This window comes from Theropithecus gelada, chromosome 12 (assembly GCF_003255815.1).
Source record: "Theropithecus gelada isolate Dixy chromosome 12, Tgel_1.0, whole genome shotgun sequence".
Taxonomy (NCBI): domain Eukaryota; kingdom Metazoa; phylum Chordata; class Mammalia; order Primates; family Cercopithecidae; genus Theropithecus; species Theropithecus gelada.
In genome coordinates, this window is record NC_037680.1 from 83,322,685 (window position 1) to 83,339,085 (window position 16,401).

General features: G+C 37.6%; 1 protein-coding gene across 1 annotated transcript in view; it reads left to right on the plus strand.

Moving 5' to 3' along the window:
• The window catches only part of ADAM23 (ADAM metallopeptidase domain 23), a 172,136-nt gene that overhangs the window by 110,898 nt on the left and 44,837 nt on the right, over positions 1 to 16,401 (plus strand). Inside the window, exons 11-18 of the mRNA XM_025405513.1 lie at positions 1,276 to 1,439; positions 2,448 to 2,532; positions 3,528 to 3,618; positions 6,005 to 6,053; positions 8,202 to 8,301; positions 11,703 to 11,774; positions 12,367 to 12,456; positions 13,751 to 13,831. Coding sequence (XP_025261298.1) covers positions 1,276 to 1,439; positions 2,448 to 2,532; positions 3,528 to 3,618; positions 6,005 to 6,053; positions 8,202 to 8,301; positions 11,703 to 11,774; positions 12,367 to 12,456; positions 13,751 to 13,831 — 732 coding nt within the window. The remainder of the gene's footprint in view (positions 1 to 1,275; positions 1,440 to 2,447; positions 2,533 to 3,527; positions 3,619 to 6,004; positions 6,054 to 8,201; positions 8,302 to 11,702; positions 11,775 to 12,366; positions 12,457 to 13,750; positions 13,832 to 16,401) is intronic.

Below are 16,401 nucleotides of genomic sequence, written 5' to 3' on the forward strand. Positions count from 1 at the left end.
CACATCTTTTCCCCTGCAAAAGCTGTTTACTTGGTAGCATCTCTGAATTAGTTGTTTCAAGATGATTGAATAGAATCATGTCATGCAAAGTGTAGTTTTTATTTTGGGTGACCACATAAGGTTCTGAAACTGACCACTGATTTTTAAAAGACATTACATTTAACTTGTTTTTGTTGTAAAGTCATTATATAATAGCTTCAATTTGATTTAGGCATAATGGTGTTCCCCTTCTTCGGTGTGTTCAAAGATCATCCATCTTTTTTTTTTTTTTTTAAGACGGAGTCTTGCTCTGTCCCCCAGGCTGGAGTGCAGTGGTGCGATCTCGGCTCACTGCAAGCTCTGCCTCCCAGGTTCACACCAATCTCCTGCCTCAGCGTCCGGAGTAGCTGGGACTACAGGCGCCCGCCACCACACCTGGCTAATTGTTTTGTATTTTTTAGTAGAGACAGGGTTTCACCGTGTTAGCCAGGATGGTCTCGATCTCCTGACCTCGTGATCCGCCTGTCTCGGCCTCCCAAAGTGCTGGGATTACAGGCGTGAGCCACCAAGCCCGGCCCATTGTTTTCTTAATTAGTTTGAAAATAGGGCAAAATGACAGCATTCATTGAAGTGGCTTAATTGTGTGAATTGTTTAGCTACTGGGCCAAAAGTAGAAACAGAGCAGGAAGGGAACAATTTAAATATTGTGGGTGATGCCACCCTGTGGTGAGGATGAGATGAGTGATAGGGATCTGCTTTTTTTTAGCCTGAGATCATTGAGTCTCTCTCTCAATCTCTCCCAGTGCTATTTTACTTTTCATATAATATGACCTCCAAGGGCATGCCAGCTATATTGTTTGGTGCTTATCTGGAGATTTAGTGATCCATGCCAATCCAGCAGGAATAAATGGTTGCACTGCACTTACTCAGAACTGGTATATCAGGCTCCAACCTGTTACCTGATATGAGATTTGAAAGGGTGATTTTATGAATGATGTTTTAAATTTATGTCCTGGCTTTAGAATCCTTACTGTCTCTCCCTAGGATGGTGAATGTATTGCTCTGGGATCAAAATAACCCTGTAGGAGAGTTGAAACCAAATTGTGTGATTGTTCTTTCTTTATTTTTGCTCTTGGAAAAAAGAAAGGAAAAGAAGATTCTATATATCGGGCTAATGATGACCCCATGTTCTCCTCTCACCTCCCCCTTCCTGTCCTTCCACTGACTCTGACTCACTGATCGTGCATGTTTGACCCAGTGTTTTCCTCCTGCACCTGTCCTGTTGTATACCCTCAGATTTACAAGGAGCAGCTCAACACCAGGGTTGTCCTGGTGGCTGTAGAGACATGGACTGAGAGGGATCAGATTGACATCACCACCAACCCTGTACAGATGCTCCATGAGTTCTCAAAATACCGGCAGCGCATTAGGCAGCATGCTGATGCTGTGCACCTCATCTCGTATGTACTCATTTCAGCCTTTATTGTAGTCTTTGGTCTGACATTTGTCCTTATCCCTTTTTTGGTTCAGTTAAGTTAAATATCAGAAAATAGTGACTTGAACAAGATTGCTGTGTGTTCCTTTGTCTGTTAGATAAGAAGCATGGAGTTAGGATATCCGGTGCTGGGGTGCTGATGGTTCTGTAGTCATAATATCTACCTTTAGAGCCCATAACTTCCATCCTGAAGGTCAGCTCACAGTCTAGGATGCCTGCTGGCCCTCCAGCCTTCATTACTGGCAGCGGGCATGACATGTCGGGAGAAGGACAAAAGGGTACTCCTTCCAGCCGAGCTGACTGCTGTAAAGCAAGTTTCCTGAAAGCTTGCACATGTCTGTTTCATGAACAAATCATTTGCTAGGTGGTAGTCACATGGGCCACACCTAGCTACAAGAGAGGCTAGCAAATGTAGTCCTTTTAGATGAACCATTCAGTTGAGTTTCTACTACCAAGGAAAAGGGGTTCCATACTTTCTTTTTAATATAATAAGCTATTCTCTTCCTCAATCATGGCAAAGCTATTTTCAGATAGTCCTCTAAGGTTCTGTCCTGGAATGAAACCAACCAAACTACTCCTTCTTTTTCTCCCACCGTTACCCTTTACTTCCTGTTTTTTCAATCTTTAATCAGCAATTTTTAATAATCAGCAATATTAATTCCTTTTAATCACTATTAGATATTCGCTACTAGAAAAAAGTCAAGAGCTGTGTCTGTTTATCTTGGTGTTTTTAATTCCTGTGCTAGTACATGATGCTTAGTAGGTACTTGGTGCTTGCTCAATTGAAATTATTTAACATAACAAATTTAAAGGTAATTATGTCATAAATTTTAAGGTATTTGGAATACAGTTTTTGATTTCTTGGAGGAGGATGTTTTGGGGGTGTTCCATGTAGGAGGGTAGACATATTTTGGGAGAGTATGAAATGATGGTCCACCACGTTGGTTTTCTCATAGCACTGCTTTTTCTTAAGGCGGGTGACATTTCACTATAAGAGAAGCAGTCTGAGTTACTTTGGAGGTGTCTGTTCTCGCACAAGAGGAGTTGGTGTGAATGAGGTAAATTTTACCAATTAAAGTAGAGCTTCATCTTTGTATCTGTTCTCTTTTTTCCCTATGGCCCAGTTTACATCCTTTCTTGTGCTTGTTTAGAATGATGACATGGCAAATGTAGCATGAGTGGCTTATGTTATTAATAAATAGAACCCAATGTGGTCCTTTTGGTTCATAGTGATGTATTTTGGTATCATAATGACAATTTTTCCTATAAATCAGGCAAATGCAGCTGAAGATTGGCCTAGAGACTTTCAGGCCTCTATAGATGAAGATGTTAAGCTCTTATAAGCTTATTAATCCTTCCTTAACTTTTTTTTGTTATAATGCTCCTCTGTCCATGTTAAATTTAACTCATTAAAATCAAAGGATTTCTGATATCAGTACTATAGCTTTTTTTCTCCCTATGTATATGTTTTCATTTTCATGTCTTCTACCTACCTATCTGTAGAATGAACTCAAACACCTATTTCCTTAATCTCATTGTTTGGATTTTAATACTTTCAGTTTTATAAAGGAAATTCTTAATTGGTAACAGCACCAAAAAAGCATACCCAACTATATCTAAACTCTTGTCAATACTGAAATATATTATACCAGGTTATCTCAGTAGCCTACAATTAGCCTGGAATAATACTGGAGTATATTATACCAGGTTATCCCAGTAGCCCATTTAGTGGGTACCTCTCTTGACATATTTTAGTAAGTTGAATTTATTCTTAGTTTGGTATAAGTTGAATTGGAGCACAGCCTTTTGTGACTTGTATTTTATGTTTCAATGTGAGAGCTTCAAATTCTGAGAGATATCACATAGTAAGAGGGGCTTTCTGCTTCTTGGGCCCAGTTGTAAAGAGGAGGGGAGAAGTAGCATATGCCATCTTTAGATACTGACAGGCTCTTCTTAGGGAACTGAGAAGATTTGTGGTAACAATTAAGAAATAATAACTAGCTTTGTGCACTCTCTCAAATGTCTCCCACACACTTTCAACTCTGAAAAACAGTATGGTCTTCCAATGGCAGTGGCACAAGTATTATCGCAGAGCCTGGCTCAAAACCTTGGAATCCAATGGGAACCTTCTAGCAGAAAGCCAAGTATGTACATTGACCTTCTTACTCACTTTCATGTGCCATTCTGTCTGTATAATGCATGTCCAGTCAGTAAATAAATATTTTTCATTCCAGTCATTATAGTTTAATTGTAGGATATCTCCTTCCTCTAAAATATTTAGAAAATAAGCAACTTAAGGTAATTTTTAATTTGTTTAGGTTGTAAAAATTTCCCTTTCAAAATGCATAAAATCATACACAGTTTCTCTGGGAATGAGTCAGCTCTTTCTCACACTGCAGAATGCGGGGATGGGAGCAGGGAATACTCTCACGCTCGGGGTTCTAGCAGCTGAGCAGACACACAAGGTGCTAGATTAAGCTCCATCACAAGCTTAATAAGTTCACATTTGGATTGGGAAATAGCTTAGATCTAGAGTCAAAGAGAGCTCATCTTTAAACTCTAATGAAAGTTACCCACCTAGTCCCATCAGAAAAGTTGGGGAAAAAGGCTTTGCAAGGGAAGACCCTGCCCCAGGGCTTTTTAAGCCTGGAAACAGGCGCTAGAGGATAGGATTCTCCTCTAGTGGGCCAGGCAGGTCCAAAAAGGAGAGCAAATAGGGCCACACATCCCACCCGTAAAAAACATAGCTGGTGACTCTTAGGTATTACTTTTTCATTAATCAGATGAGAGGTAGATAGAAAGAGCTAATTTTCTAGTGGGCAAAGGGTCTAGGGCTCACAGTAATTTGAAGGGTCCATGAAAAATGTTAATTTCTTTTAAAATCAGAATAAAATTCAACCCAGATTGTATTTATCTTTATACCAACGCAGTGGTAAAGTATAATTTTTAATACATTTTTGTGGCAGCGGACAACGACCTAATGCAATCCTGTGAAAAGAGAGACCAATGTGTTCACTCTTATTATTCACTTAACTAGAAATTAGGTGAAAGTCCCTTCATATTTTTTGAAAATATGAGACACTGGGAGTAAAGGTCTCACTTGTCACCCCAACCTCCCCAGAGAAGAAAAGGACAAAATCTACCTTAATATTATTCTGTATTTTATATTCTTTTTTCATTAATGCATAATATTGTGGAAAATTGAAACAAATTATATATACACAGGCTTCTCAATTCCCTTTATGGGTACGTTAAGATAGTCATCACAAGTGTCTGGTGGCATTTCACAAACCTCTGCAAACTTCCATTGACTATCTTGCTCAGACTGTTTGCTTTCCCAGGAAACACCTAGTACACATTAAAGGAAGTGTTGAGAGTTTCACCATCTGGCATATTCACCTTAAAACCAGAAAGGTGTATGACCAGGTTTATGCCCTTGTTTAGAAATCTTGGATCTGGAAAGAGGCCAGTACTAGAGTCAGCTGAGAGGTGTTACTGAGTTGCATGGTGAAATGGGGTGAGAAGTAGAGTTCATTACTAATGCCTGCCATAGTTCCCTCCTTCCTAAAATTCTTTATTTCTTTGTGACTTGTTTGTTTAGGTAGCTATTTCATTGGTTCTAAACTGAGTTTTAAAAATCCATTTGGAAGCCTATCTTTGCATATACCTCTCTCTATATATACATCGATATATATCACTATCTCTGTCGAGATATATACATATATATATATATAGAGAGAGATGTATAGAAAGGAGAAATAGGAAAAAATTAATGAAGAGCAGAGCCCATCACAATATCAGTATGTCAGTCTCTGGTATCGAAGTTAAGTTATAAATGTTTTTAAGTGATTATGTACACTTCTGTTTTAGATTGCTCTCTTTTACTAAACCTTTTAGCATAGTGTTCATTCAGATCTCTTGTTCATCCTCACATAAACTCTTACAAATTGAATTCTCTTCTCTACGAGCATTCTCTGTTAGAAAACTTCAGTGATGATCCGTTGTGTTTGTACAACACAGCTTTATAACTCACCGAGAGCACATAGGTACACCATCTAGTGTGAACCCCACAGCCACTCTGGAAGATAGACAAACAGGTGTTATTCCCATTTTAGAGGCAGAAATACTGAGACCCAGAAAATGCTAAGTTACTTGCCTGTGGGACTCTCTCATATGATAGAACTTGGGCTAGAATTCAGGCTTTCCGATTTGTAGACCAGCGTACTTTTCACTAAACGTTGGAACTAGGAACCGAATTGAGTTGTCAGAGTTACAAAAATAATGAAGAGAGGCACAGTTTTATTTCTTGCCAGCTGTTTTCTTAGGAAGTAACCTATAATTCTGGAAAGGATAAGGAAATATTGATTTAAAAGAAATAAATTTTGTTCTGTAAGACTTCACATTCCTTGTCTATTTGACTGACATGGAATTGGTACTAAAGAATTATTATAGGAGTTATAATACCAATTAAATATGTGACTTTCTTTGCTTCCTTTTTCTTTTGTTGCTTTTATTGTTTTATTGGACCAGAATGTGACTGCACAGAATCCTGGGGCGGCTGCATCATGGAGGAAACAGGGTAAATTTTCATTATGCGTGCATTTGATATATGCCTTTTGTAAAATTGCTGCGTAGAATTAGAAACAAGGTCTCTCGGGTATTGGTCTTTCAGGCTAAGCACAATATAAAATCAATAATTAGTTGTCTGATATTTTTAAACTGAAAGAGCTAATTCACTTTATATTTTAATTTTTTATTTAAGGTTGGTGATAAAAGTAAAATGTATTAACTTGTACTTCTTATTAACCCTTAAAGGAAGCACATGATTAAAGGCTTCTAAGTTTAGTGGAGGCATTAATTTTTTAGTACACTTAGATTAAAAGCTGGTTGTCTACCCGAAGCGGTCAGTGAAATCAATTTAGTCATCAATTTACATTTTAAAGAACTCGTATATATATATTTTTACAGTAATAAAAATTATACTATACTGTTTATAAATCAATAAAACTTTTTAAAAATTAAGACAGACTCACCGTGTCTAAATCAGGTAGTCTTCTAGTGATCGACATTTGAACATTCCCTCACTTTTCTTTTGTGAATACTTTGGGAACTAGAGCAGCTTCCCCAGAGCTGCTGTTGATTCAATGAACCAAGGCCTGGAAATATTGCCCTCTTTCCCAGGGACCCCTGCCTCATGGGAGCCACTGCCCCCAGGCCCCCTAAGCCATAACCTACTCCTAGTAGAGGGGAGAGGTTTACTCACCTGTGTGCCTCTTTTGCTTTCTTTGCCATGCCAGACACCTGCTCAACACACCAACCATTTCTGGTCCTACCTGCATTCCTCTGAGCCCTGGTTGCTCAAGGCCCTGACCTACTTGGACAGAGTCCCATTGTTTTCTTCTACCAGCCCTCCTAGGAGTCCAACTCCTGGGGAGGAGTGTGGGCATGAAGGTTTGCACAGTAGGCGATTATCCCTGCTACTTTAGAATGCATTTCTAGAAATAGAGTTTAAACGTGAAACCCTTAGCTTCCACGGTTCCCTTACTATTACTCCATAGCTTAGTAATTTATGGCTTAACCAGGCTTTTCTGAGGACTGCTATAAGAAGGTAACACTTATAATATTGGCTCTATAGGGAGATGTCTTCTGTCTTCTAAATTAATCTCTGGGTTTTTTTATAGTGTCTCTTCATAATATATATAAAATATATAAAATATTTTAAATGAGATATAAGAAAATGTTTTAAATATATATTTTCCCAAGAATATATTTCTATATAGTTTTTCTAAGAGGTTCCTATCAAAAGTGGCAGGTTTTACCTACTTCTGTAAACTACCTTCATACATCAGAATGCATAAAATTATTGAATTGCTTCCTAGAATAAGTGGCCTGTCACTTGCAAGTTCAAGCACTGTTACAATCACACACTGTATTCCTGAGGAATAGGTGTGTGTGTGTGTGTGTGTGCGTGATTCAGTTTAACCGTAACCATGTGTATAATATTCCCCTGTGTTCTTACATAGAGGTATTATATTTGATTAAGTAATTCACAGAGAGGCTCATTTTCTATTCCTGATTAATAATGAATATATCACCAAATAGATTTGAAATTGAGAACAAAGAGCTATTATTCATGGGAGCATACCCTAATTCTATTGTCACTGTGCATATACATACTAAAAACATATGTACATATACATGTATGATCTAATACAGCTCTTTAGGGTTTCCTTGTTTACCTAAATTGCATTGTTGGCCTGCATGATACAGTCTTTAATAAACTGGCCCTCACAACTCTCTCCTCCAACGTAAAATCTAGTAAGTTCATGAGCTCCTTTTATTCAGAACAGAGGCAAAAAAAAAAAAAAATGCTTGACTTTAATCCGATATAGCAAAGAAAAATGAACAAACTTTAAAATACAGCCTATTTGAAGAAGTTTTGTGATGAGCTTTTTAAAAACCATTTCAAGCCTGGTCACAAAAGGGCTTGACTGCTGAGGAGGTTGTAACATAGCCCTCAAATCTTTGATTTTCTTTGAATTTCCATCTCTGCAAACTCCACCACATATACTTAAGTGGCAATTTGAACATAAATGCCTTGTCAAAATTTGTGTAGATTCATTTGGATCCAAAGTGAACATTTTGTTCCAATTTAGGGGTTTTAATTTTCTTCTCTGATGATTGCTTTTGGTAAATTATTTACATAGCGGATTCTTTGTCTCCTCAGGGTGTCCCATTCTCGAAAATTTTCAAAGTGCAGCATTTTGGAGTATAGAGACTTTTTACAGAGAGGGGGTGGAGCCTGCCTTTTCAACAGGCCAACAAAGGTTAGTAACTTAGAAAGTTTACTAAGAAAGTGTATTATTTCTCCAGTGTTTTATAATGGAACAGTGGTGGATATCAGATGCCTGTCTTGGAAAGCAGGTTTCTTGTCAGTCAGATTAATGTTTAGTTATAAAAGTCCTTATCATGTTAAAGATTGAGTCCTGTTTAAGTTAATGACAAAACCATAGATTCAGTGTTCTTGGTCTCTGGTTTTTCAGTGCTAGCTAGCTAGAACTCAAAAATCCTCCCTTCCAAAAAGCAAACAATCCTTCAATTAAAATATCTTTGAGATTTTCTTGTTAAGGTTTTCACCCTGCTGCTAAGAGATGGTGGGTTAAATTAAGATAAAATATTATTTTAATCAATTTCTCTGATAAAAATTCCATTTCTCCTTGACATTCTTTCTAGGGACAAGTATTAGTCCATTTTCACACTGCTATAAAGATACTACCTCAGACTGGGTAATTTACAGACAAAAGAATTTTAATTGACTCACAGTTCTACATGGCTAGGGAGGCCTCAGGAAACCTACAATCATGGTAGAAGGTAAAGGGGAAGCAGTCACCTTCTTCACAAGGTGGCAGGAGAGAGAGAAAGAGCTTGGGGAAGTGCCATACTTTAAAACCATCAGCTCTAGTGAGACTCACTCACTATCATGAGAACTGTATGGGGGAAGCCACCTCCATGATTCAGTCACCTCCTGTCAGGTAGATTCCTCCCTCAACAGTGGAGATTAGAACTCAAGGTGAGATTTGGGTGGGGACCCAGAGCCAAACCATGTCAGGGCCTAACTAATTTCTTGACTTTTTTGAGTGGTTTGTCCTCCTGGGACATTAGTTCCTTGTAAATATCAGCCAGACAAAAAATCACCCAAGGTATTTATGGTTACCATAAATACACGTATGTGTTTATAATGCATTGTCTCTTTACCTGGGGAGGGCCACATTGTCAATTGGCATTTCATCAAACTTTGTCTATATAGTGTCACACTCCTTTATTCACGTATTCTTAATTCAGAAAATGGAAAATTTTCAGAAGTGTTTTTTATGTTTGTGGAAAACACATTTGACAGTAAAACTTGTTCTAAACTGAAAAATATTTATACCTCATAAGGTAAATATTCATAAGTCTTGCTGCAGAAATATTAACGGATTATAGTATATGTCCCAAGCCCCTCAGGACTATTACATAGAATATGGTAAATGCATCATACTTCTCTAAACTTCAGCAAAGCTGGAAGTCTCAAACTCACTGGCTTCAAAGCTTTTGCATAAATTGGGGCTGTAGACCTGCAGTAGCATGTTTGGAAACGAAGCCGCTCAGCAGGCAAAAGATAGGATCAATGCTAATTAGCAGATGGTATAGAAATTCTAACATGGCAAACTTCGTATTTCTTTTTAAGATACTACTTCATGAGTCAAATATAGCTCATTGCTGTGCAAAATGTTTAATACTGCACAAATTGAGAGAGCAGCGAAATAATGTTAACCTTTTTTTTTAAATCAGTAACTAATGTGGTAACTGAAAGGATAATTTATTCCTAAACCCATAATTCAGCAACACTACGTAGCCAGGAGATGGTAGCTTGATGCCCGACATGTGTGTAAAATGTCAGTACGGCTGTGGAAAAAGAAACAGGACTTTTAAAGTGACCTTACATCGTTAAAGTCAGTTGCCTGCCTTTCATAACATTGATTTCAATGCAACGGAAATCCAAGAGCTTCAAAGTGTTCAAAATGGATGAAATAAGTAATAATGAACTAATGTGAGCTGCTGGCATTTTTGAATTGCACGGTACATGGCTAATTTTACCCACCTTGCAGCTTGCCAGCTAATTATAAGCATCAAGCCTGAGGAAACAACTCTCACTTGTTTGGAAAGGTTAAGGTTTCTAGCATATGCGTAAGGATCTGTCAGTGGATTTCTGAAATTGTCTGTGAGTTAGGAGAAAATTATTCCAATAAGTTGGAAATGAAATAAAAATAACTATAAATTGTCTGTTTTAAAAGTTAGTAAATACGGAATTATGTCTTTTTAAACTACCTAGTACAATGGTTAATAAACAACTGTGGATTCTGGTGGAATAGTTTATATGTATGTATCAAAGAAGTGACTTTTTCCCCCAAGCATTTTGAATGTATATGCATGTGTTGTGTGTGTATTATTTTTACACTATATCTGTGCATATTTTCTGTGCTTTGGGAATCTTCCCCACTGCCATGTTTTCCACATGGTTAGATAGTGACCCATCTCAGGATGGAGGCAGCGTCCTAAGAAGGAAAGAACGGGAGCCTGGTATAAAGTGCAGGCCATGTTCTAGTCGGTCCTTCCCTTTTCCAATGTCTCCTGCCTCCTGATCAAAATAACACAGAGATGTGCAATGCTCATTTTACTCATAGGACATTTCCTCGAGGGGAGTCCCACCCAAGTAGCCTGGAAACCTTTGCTTTTCATAATAGTTTTGCCTTCCTGGAAGTGGAAGGAGGATCAGTTCTTTCTCAGGTGAATTTAGTGGAAGGCAACCCTTCCTTGAGGTGTGTTCAGCTGCTGCGGATGGAGTCAGTTTCTCCCTGTCATATTCAGGGCTCAGACCATTTGGGTTGTAATGTGCTGCTCCAGCCTTCCTTTAAGGTGTGATGATTATGCCCAGAGAAATCCTGCCCCCCTCCCCACCGCCCCTGGAATGGGAAGTAGGCTTGCTTCTCATAAACAGTCAACTACCTTTACGGTTGCTCTATAATATAGTTTATCTGGCAAGCAAGGTCATGGCACCAATAGACTAGATTATTCTAGAAATTGTACTCTTCTATTGCCCTAGGAATGACTGAGAGATTTCTATGTATCCATACATGTGTCTTACGCTTTCAGACACTTGGGATTTCTTTCCAGTGGAATGATGGGCTTGGATTTCTAGCAACATTTTTTCCCCTATGTTTACTTGCGTTTACTTGATTGTACATACCACGTTTGGCTATGACTGAAGCATATTTATCTTTTTGACAGTTTTTATGGCTTCTCAGCTGTCTTGAGACAAGTCAGCAAATTAGATATCCGTGATTCTTATTAGCAATGCATTTTAGCTCCATTAGCAAATATGAAAAGTGATCTATTCCTCTTGACAGCTTATCTCCATAAAAAGTAACTCTAATGCTAGAGGTCATCTCTGGAGCCCACGGCCAGAGAATCCCCCAAGAGATATTGCCACATTTCAGATATATTTTTAAGTGCTATAATAAGTGAACAGTATTTCCCATAGTCATCATTTATAAAATGCCATAACAACAGATCAGAGAAGAATATCACATGATAGCTGATTATACAGCCCTTGTATGTGACCTGGTTGATGTGCTGATTTTCTGTGATAAATTGAAAAATTTTTCCCTTCTCTCCCTAATCTCTTTAGCTATTTGAGCCCACGGAATGTGGAAATGGATATGTGGAAGCTGGGGAGGAGTGTGATTGTGGTTTTCATGTGGTAGGTATAAGAAACCTTCTATACGTACAGCACAGATCTTACTTGGTGCAAATAGGTATAGCATTCGTAAGAGGCCAGCTCATTGATTGTGGTCTTGCTGCCTTTCTTTCTCATCTTTCTGATTGGTGCTTAATTCAGCTCAGACACGTTAGAATTAGTCATGTCCTTGTGGCCTTGTCTGAGCAAACCTAATGGATTCTTCTGATTGAATTCCCTACCTCTTAAAAATTTATAGCTCATATTCATCTAAGTTTTACCAAATCATAAAACATTCTTTCTGTGTTGTGTATTATTTTTATCTTTATAAAATAGATTGGGCATTAGAATGTAGTGGAGCTAATTGGAGGAGAATTGCCTGCTAAAAATTAAGCTTTCTCTTTGGTATTGAAATCCTTTCATAGAAGATCTTACTTTGCTGAGAAGTATTGCAGGAAGGAATCCATCCTTGTTTAAAGTAATTAATTCTTTCCCAGAGTATTTGCTTACTATTGTATAAATGTACTCATTTGGAATATGCATGCCACGTGTGGAGAGAAAATGACTGACCAGCTGGTAAGGCTCTTCGCTTACTCACGTGAAGTGTTTTCTCTAGGAATGCTATGGGTTGTGCTGTAAGAAATGTTCCCTCTCCAACGGGGCTCACTGCAGCGACGGGCCCTGCTGTAACAACACCTCATGTCTTGTGAGTGTTCTGACAGTTTCATCTTTCTTTTAACTGACAGATTAGCCAGATATCTCAGTGTGTACACTGAGCATTTGTATAGCTTGTCACAAATTTCTTGGGTACAGTGTACGTATTAGCCTGGCAGTTTTATAGAATCGATAAATCTCAAATTCTGTGAGCCGCAACATTTATCTCTACTATTATTCACTACCAACCGTCTTATCCTGCAATGCCTCATTAAGAAAATATACCTAAACTGCTTCCAAAAGAGTTGCCCTACTAACACAGATGAAATCCATATTAAATTGTTAAATAGAGGAGGGACAATTTCTGTGGTCTTTTTAATAATATGACCTACTTATAACATTTTTCTTCAAAACGTACCCTAATTTATTTTAGACCTGAACATAAAAGCTAGTGCTCATATTTTCCCATTGGGTTTAAAATCCCCTGTAAAGGCAAGAAAGTGAGATAGGAAAGTAACATCTGAATGCATACTCATTTGTGTCTATACACAGTTTTTGTGTGTGTGGACATACACAGTCTTCCATCCACAGAGACTACCAGTTATTTTTGAAAAGTCATTGTAATCTTCCCTTTTCTCATATATATAACCTCTAATATTCCTTATAACCATAGAATTACATAGTTTTATGATTTTTTTCAATATTAGAGGGTATTATGCTTTATGGTATTTAGAAGATCCTAGCTTAGTTTCTCCTTGCTTCGTGTCCCCAACTAGATTATAAATTGCTTGAGGGTAATGCTCTTGCCTTCACCTTTTACCCACACCCTCCTCAAATAAAATGCTTTGTATACAATAGGCATTCCCTGGTATTACTAAAGGTAATTCATATGAATTTATTAAAATTTGATTGTCTATGTGTAGCAAAGGCAAGTTTAATATCTATGCTAATAGGTAATTCAATGAAGGTTGGGTATATATGTGAATTTTTCAGAGCGATCTTAAATGTTTATCTTGTAGTGTTTTGCTATTTTGTCTTAAGCCAAACCAGAATTTCTTCTTTAGGTGATTTCCATCACATTGTTTTCTGAAAATAGTACTCTGAGACAGTGGATTTTGAAATCTGAACATTTAAAGCTTTGGTTGATGATTCATCTTTAGTATAGACGGTAGCATCTGGGCCTTGTTTCTATTCTGCAGTAGGATATTCTGTCTTGCTAATTCTTAAAAAGAGTTTGGTGTTAGTTATGTGAGAGTATAGGCATTGTTGGTGAGTCTAAGAATGTTATAATAACTCTCTGAAATATTACCTAATCCTAACTCTTAATATTGAATTTTGATTTGCAGTTTCAGCCACGAGGGTATGAATGCCGGGATGCTGTGAACGAGTGTGATATTACTGAATATTGTACTGGAGACTCTGGCCAGGTATGGCGCACTGAATTTTCGGTAATACATTTTACTTGTAAGTGCAGGTTGAGTATTCCTTATCCACAATGTTTGGGGCCAGAAGTGTTTCAGATTTAAAATTTTTGGATTTTGGAATATTTGCATATTCATAATGAGCTATCTTGGGGATAGGACTCAAATCTAAAGAAGAAAGTCTTTGATGTTTCATATACACTTTATACACATTGCCTGAAGGTAATTTTATGTAATATTTTTAAGTAATTTTGTGCATTAAACAAAGTTTGTGTACATTAAATCCTCAGAAAGCAAAGATACCACTATCTCAGCCACCCATGTGGACAATCATTGGTTGTTCAGCATCACCATGATTCCTGAATCTAAGTGCTACCAATACACAATTATTCTCCTGTACTTATTCACACCTAATTACTTAACAGTAAAAAAAAATTGGACATACCATTAAGACATTGAAAAAATAATGTGTTCAGGGTAATCAAATAGCACAGTAGCATCACCCAAATAACTGTATCAGCTGTTGAAAAACAGCAACAATGAAAATGGCAGGCTTTCAGTCACCACTTAGGATGCTGTGTTTTAAACCTTTGAAAAAGTTACTGTATGCTGTATTTTACTTTTTTTTTTTTAAGAAACATCAGAAGCAGTGGAGGGACCAGGAAGTGGGTCCTCTAGGTTAGATAAGGGGGCATTCTGCTGGATGGATTTTTAAAATGGTTCCTCCAGAGTCATCTGCCTCATTAACAGAGTTTTTGCTTAGAAGTCTCTCTTTGATTTTATTAGATTGGTACAAAAGTAATTGCGGTTTTTGCCATTGCTTTTGATGGCAAAAACCATAATTACTTTTGCACCAACCTAATATAAACTGGCATGATTTCTTGTTCTGTTATGAATGCACACTGGCTCTAATTCTTCACGAAGCCCATCACACACTTTCACCATACATCCATAGGCACTTCTGCAGTGTTAACGATGTCATCTTCATCATGTCAACACTCAAAACGTTTCAGATTTTGGAGCATTTCTGATCTTGGATTTTTGTTTTAGGAAGCTCACTCAACCTGACTCAACCTGACTCAACAACCTGTACATATTTTAAAGCTTTCAGTATAGATTGCACATGTGAATATTCTTTGTTTCCTTTGTTTTATGTTTGATTTTGCTTGGTTTGTGGTTATTTCTAGCTCTTTACCATACCTTCATTTTAGGAAAGTTTGGTGTGGTTCTCTTTTTTTGTGTGTGTGGGGTAGGGGCCTAAATCTTTTTTTCTTCCTAATTTCTCCTTCATAACTAGTTCTCTTTATATGATTTGTATCCAACTAATTGATTTTGCTTTTCTGGTCCTTACATCTTAAACAGTATGTTCACACTGATGAAGCACTAATGTGCTGTTTTGAAACATTTTAAAGCCACGAGACCAGTTATTAGACAAAATTTGGATGGATGCCCAATGTAGAAAATAAGGAACAAGCAGCACTACTCTGGCTGAAGTGGGACTGGGAGCAGAAGTCCACCTTTCTTAATTCTCCGTTGCCACATCTGTTGCACACATGTAGCCCTGGCTTCATGGCCTGTGTGGTTTGGCATGATCTTCTTCCCATTAAAATTATTGCCACATAATTAATATTGCCCTCTAAAATTCCTTCTTTGTATAATGTTTATGTTTTTAATTTACCTATTATTTTATGTGTTTAATTTATACACATTATGTCTTTATTTGTCATTCAAGTGAATATTTGTTGAGGGCCTACTGTGTGATAAGCACTGCTGTAAATACTGGGACATGGCCTTACTTTCATGGAACCTACATTCTGCTGGGTATAGAAAGGCAAGTAAATAAACAAAAATGTCAGATGGTGATAAGTACAAAGCATAAAATAAGGTGAAGTGGAAAGAGTATACGGTAGGATGTGATAGATAGGGTGATCAAATATTTCTTCCTGGAGGAGATGGCATGGAAGCAGAGACACAAATAAGAAGGAGCTCATCAGTAAATAATGAGTACAGAAGCGTAGCTTCTCCATGAAATGGAATGAAAGCAAGGATAGCTGGAGAACAGTGGAAACATTTCAAAAAGGAAGTCAAGAATCAGGGCAGGTAGGGACATGTAGGCCATGGAAAGAATTTTAGATTTCATTCTACCTTCATTTTAATTCTGACATTATTTTAAAAGCATTTCCCCATGCTATTATACAGTTTTTATAGGTAATTCTTTTCACGATTGTATGAGAGTCTGTCGTGTGGATTTATCAGTTGATTTATACCCAGTGTGGGTATCTAGATTTTGGCAGTTTATTATTAGTAGTATAGAAGTGAACATTTTTGTGCATTTTTACAAGAGTGTTTCTTGTTCAGGGTTAGCTCCTCAGGACAAGTTCCTAAAAGTGGGAGTTACCTGTTGCTAGGCATTGTGCTTTCCAAGAGGCTCCCAATAGAGTACACTTGGCAGTCAAAATATCACTTTTATTATTGAAAATGGCCAAGTTGAAGGCTGTAGCTTAATCTGAGGGCTAAAAAGTTATCTTTAAGATCCCGGTTCAGGCTGTAGCAACAGGTTACTGACAAAATTGGGT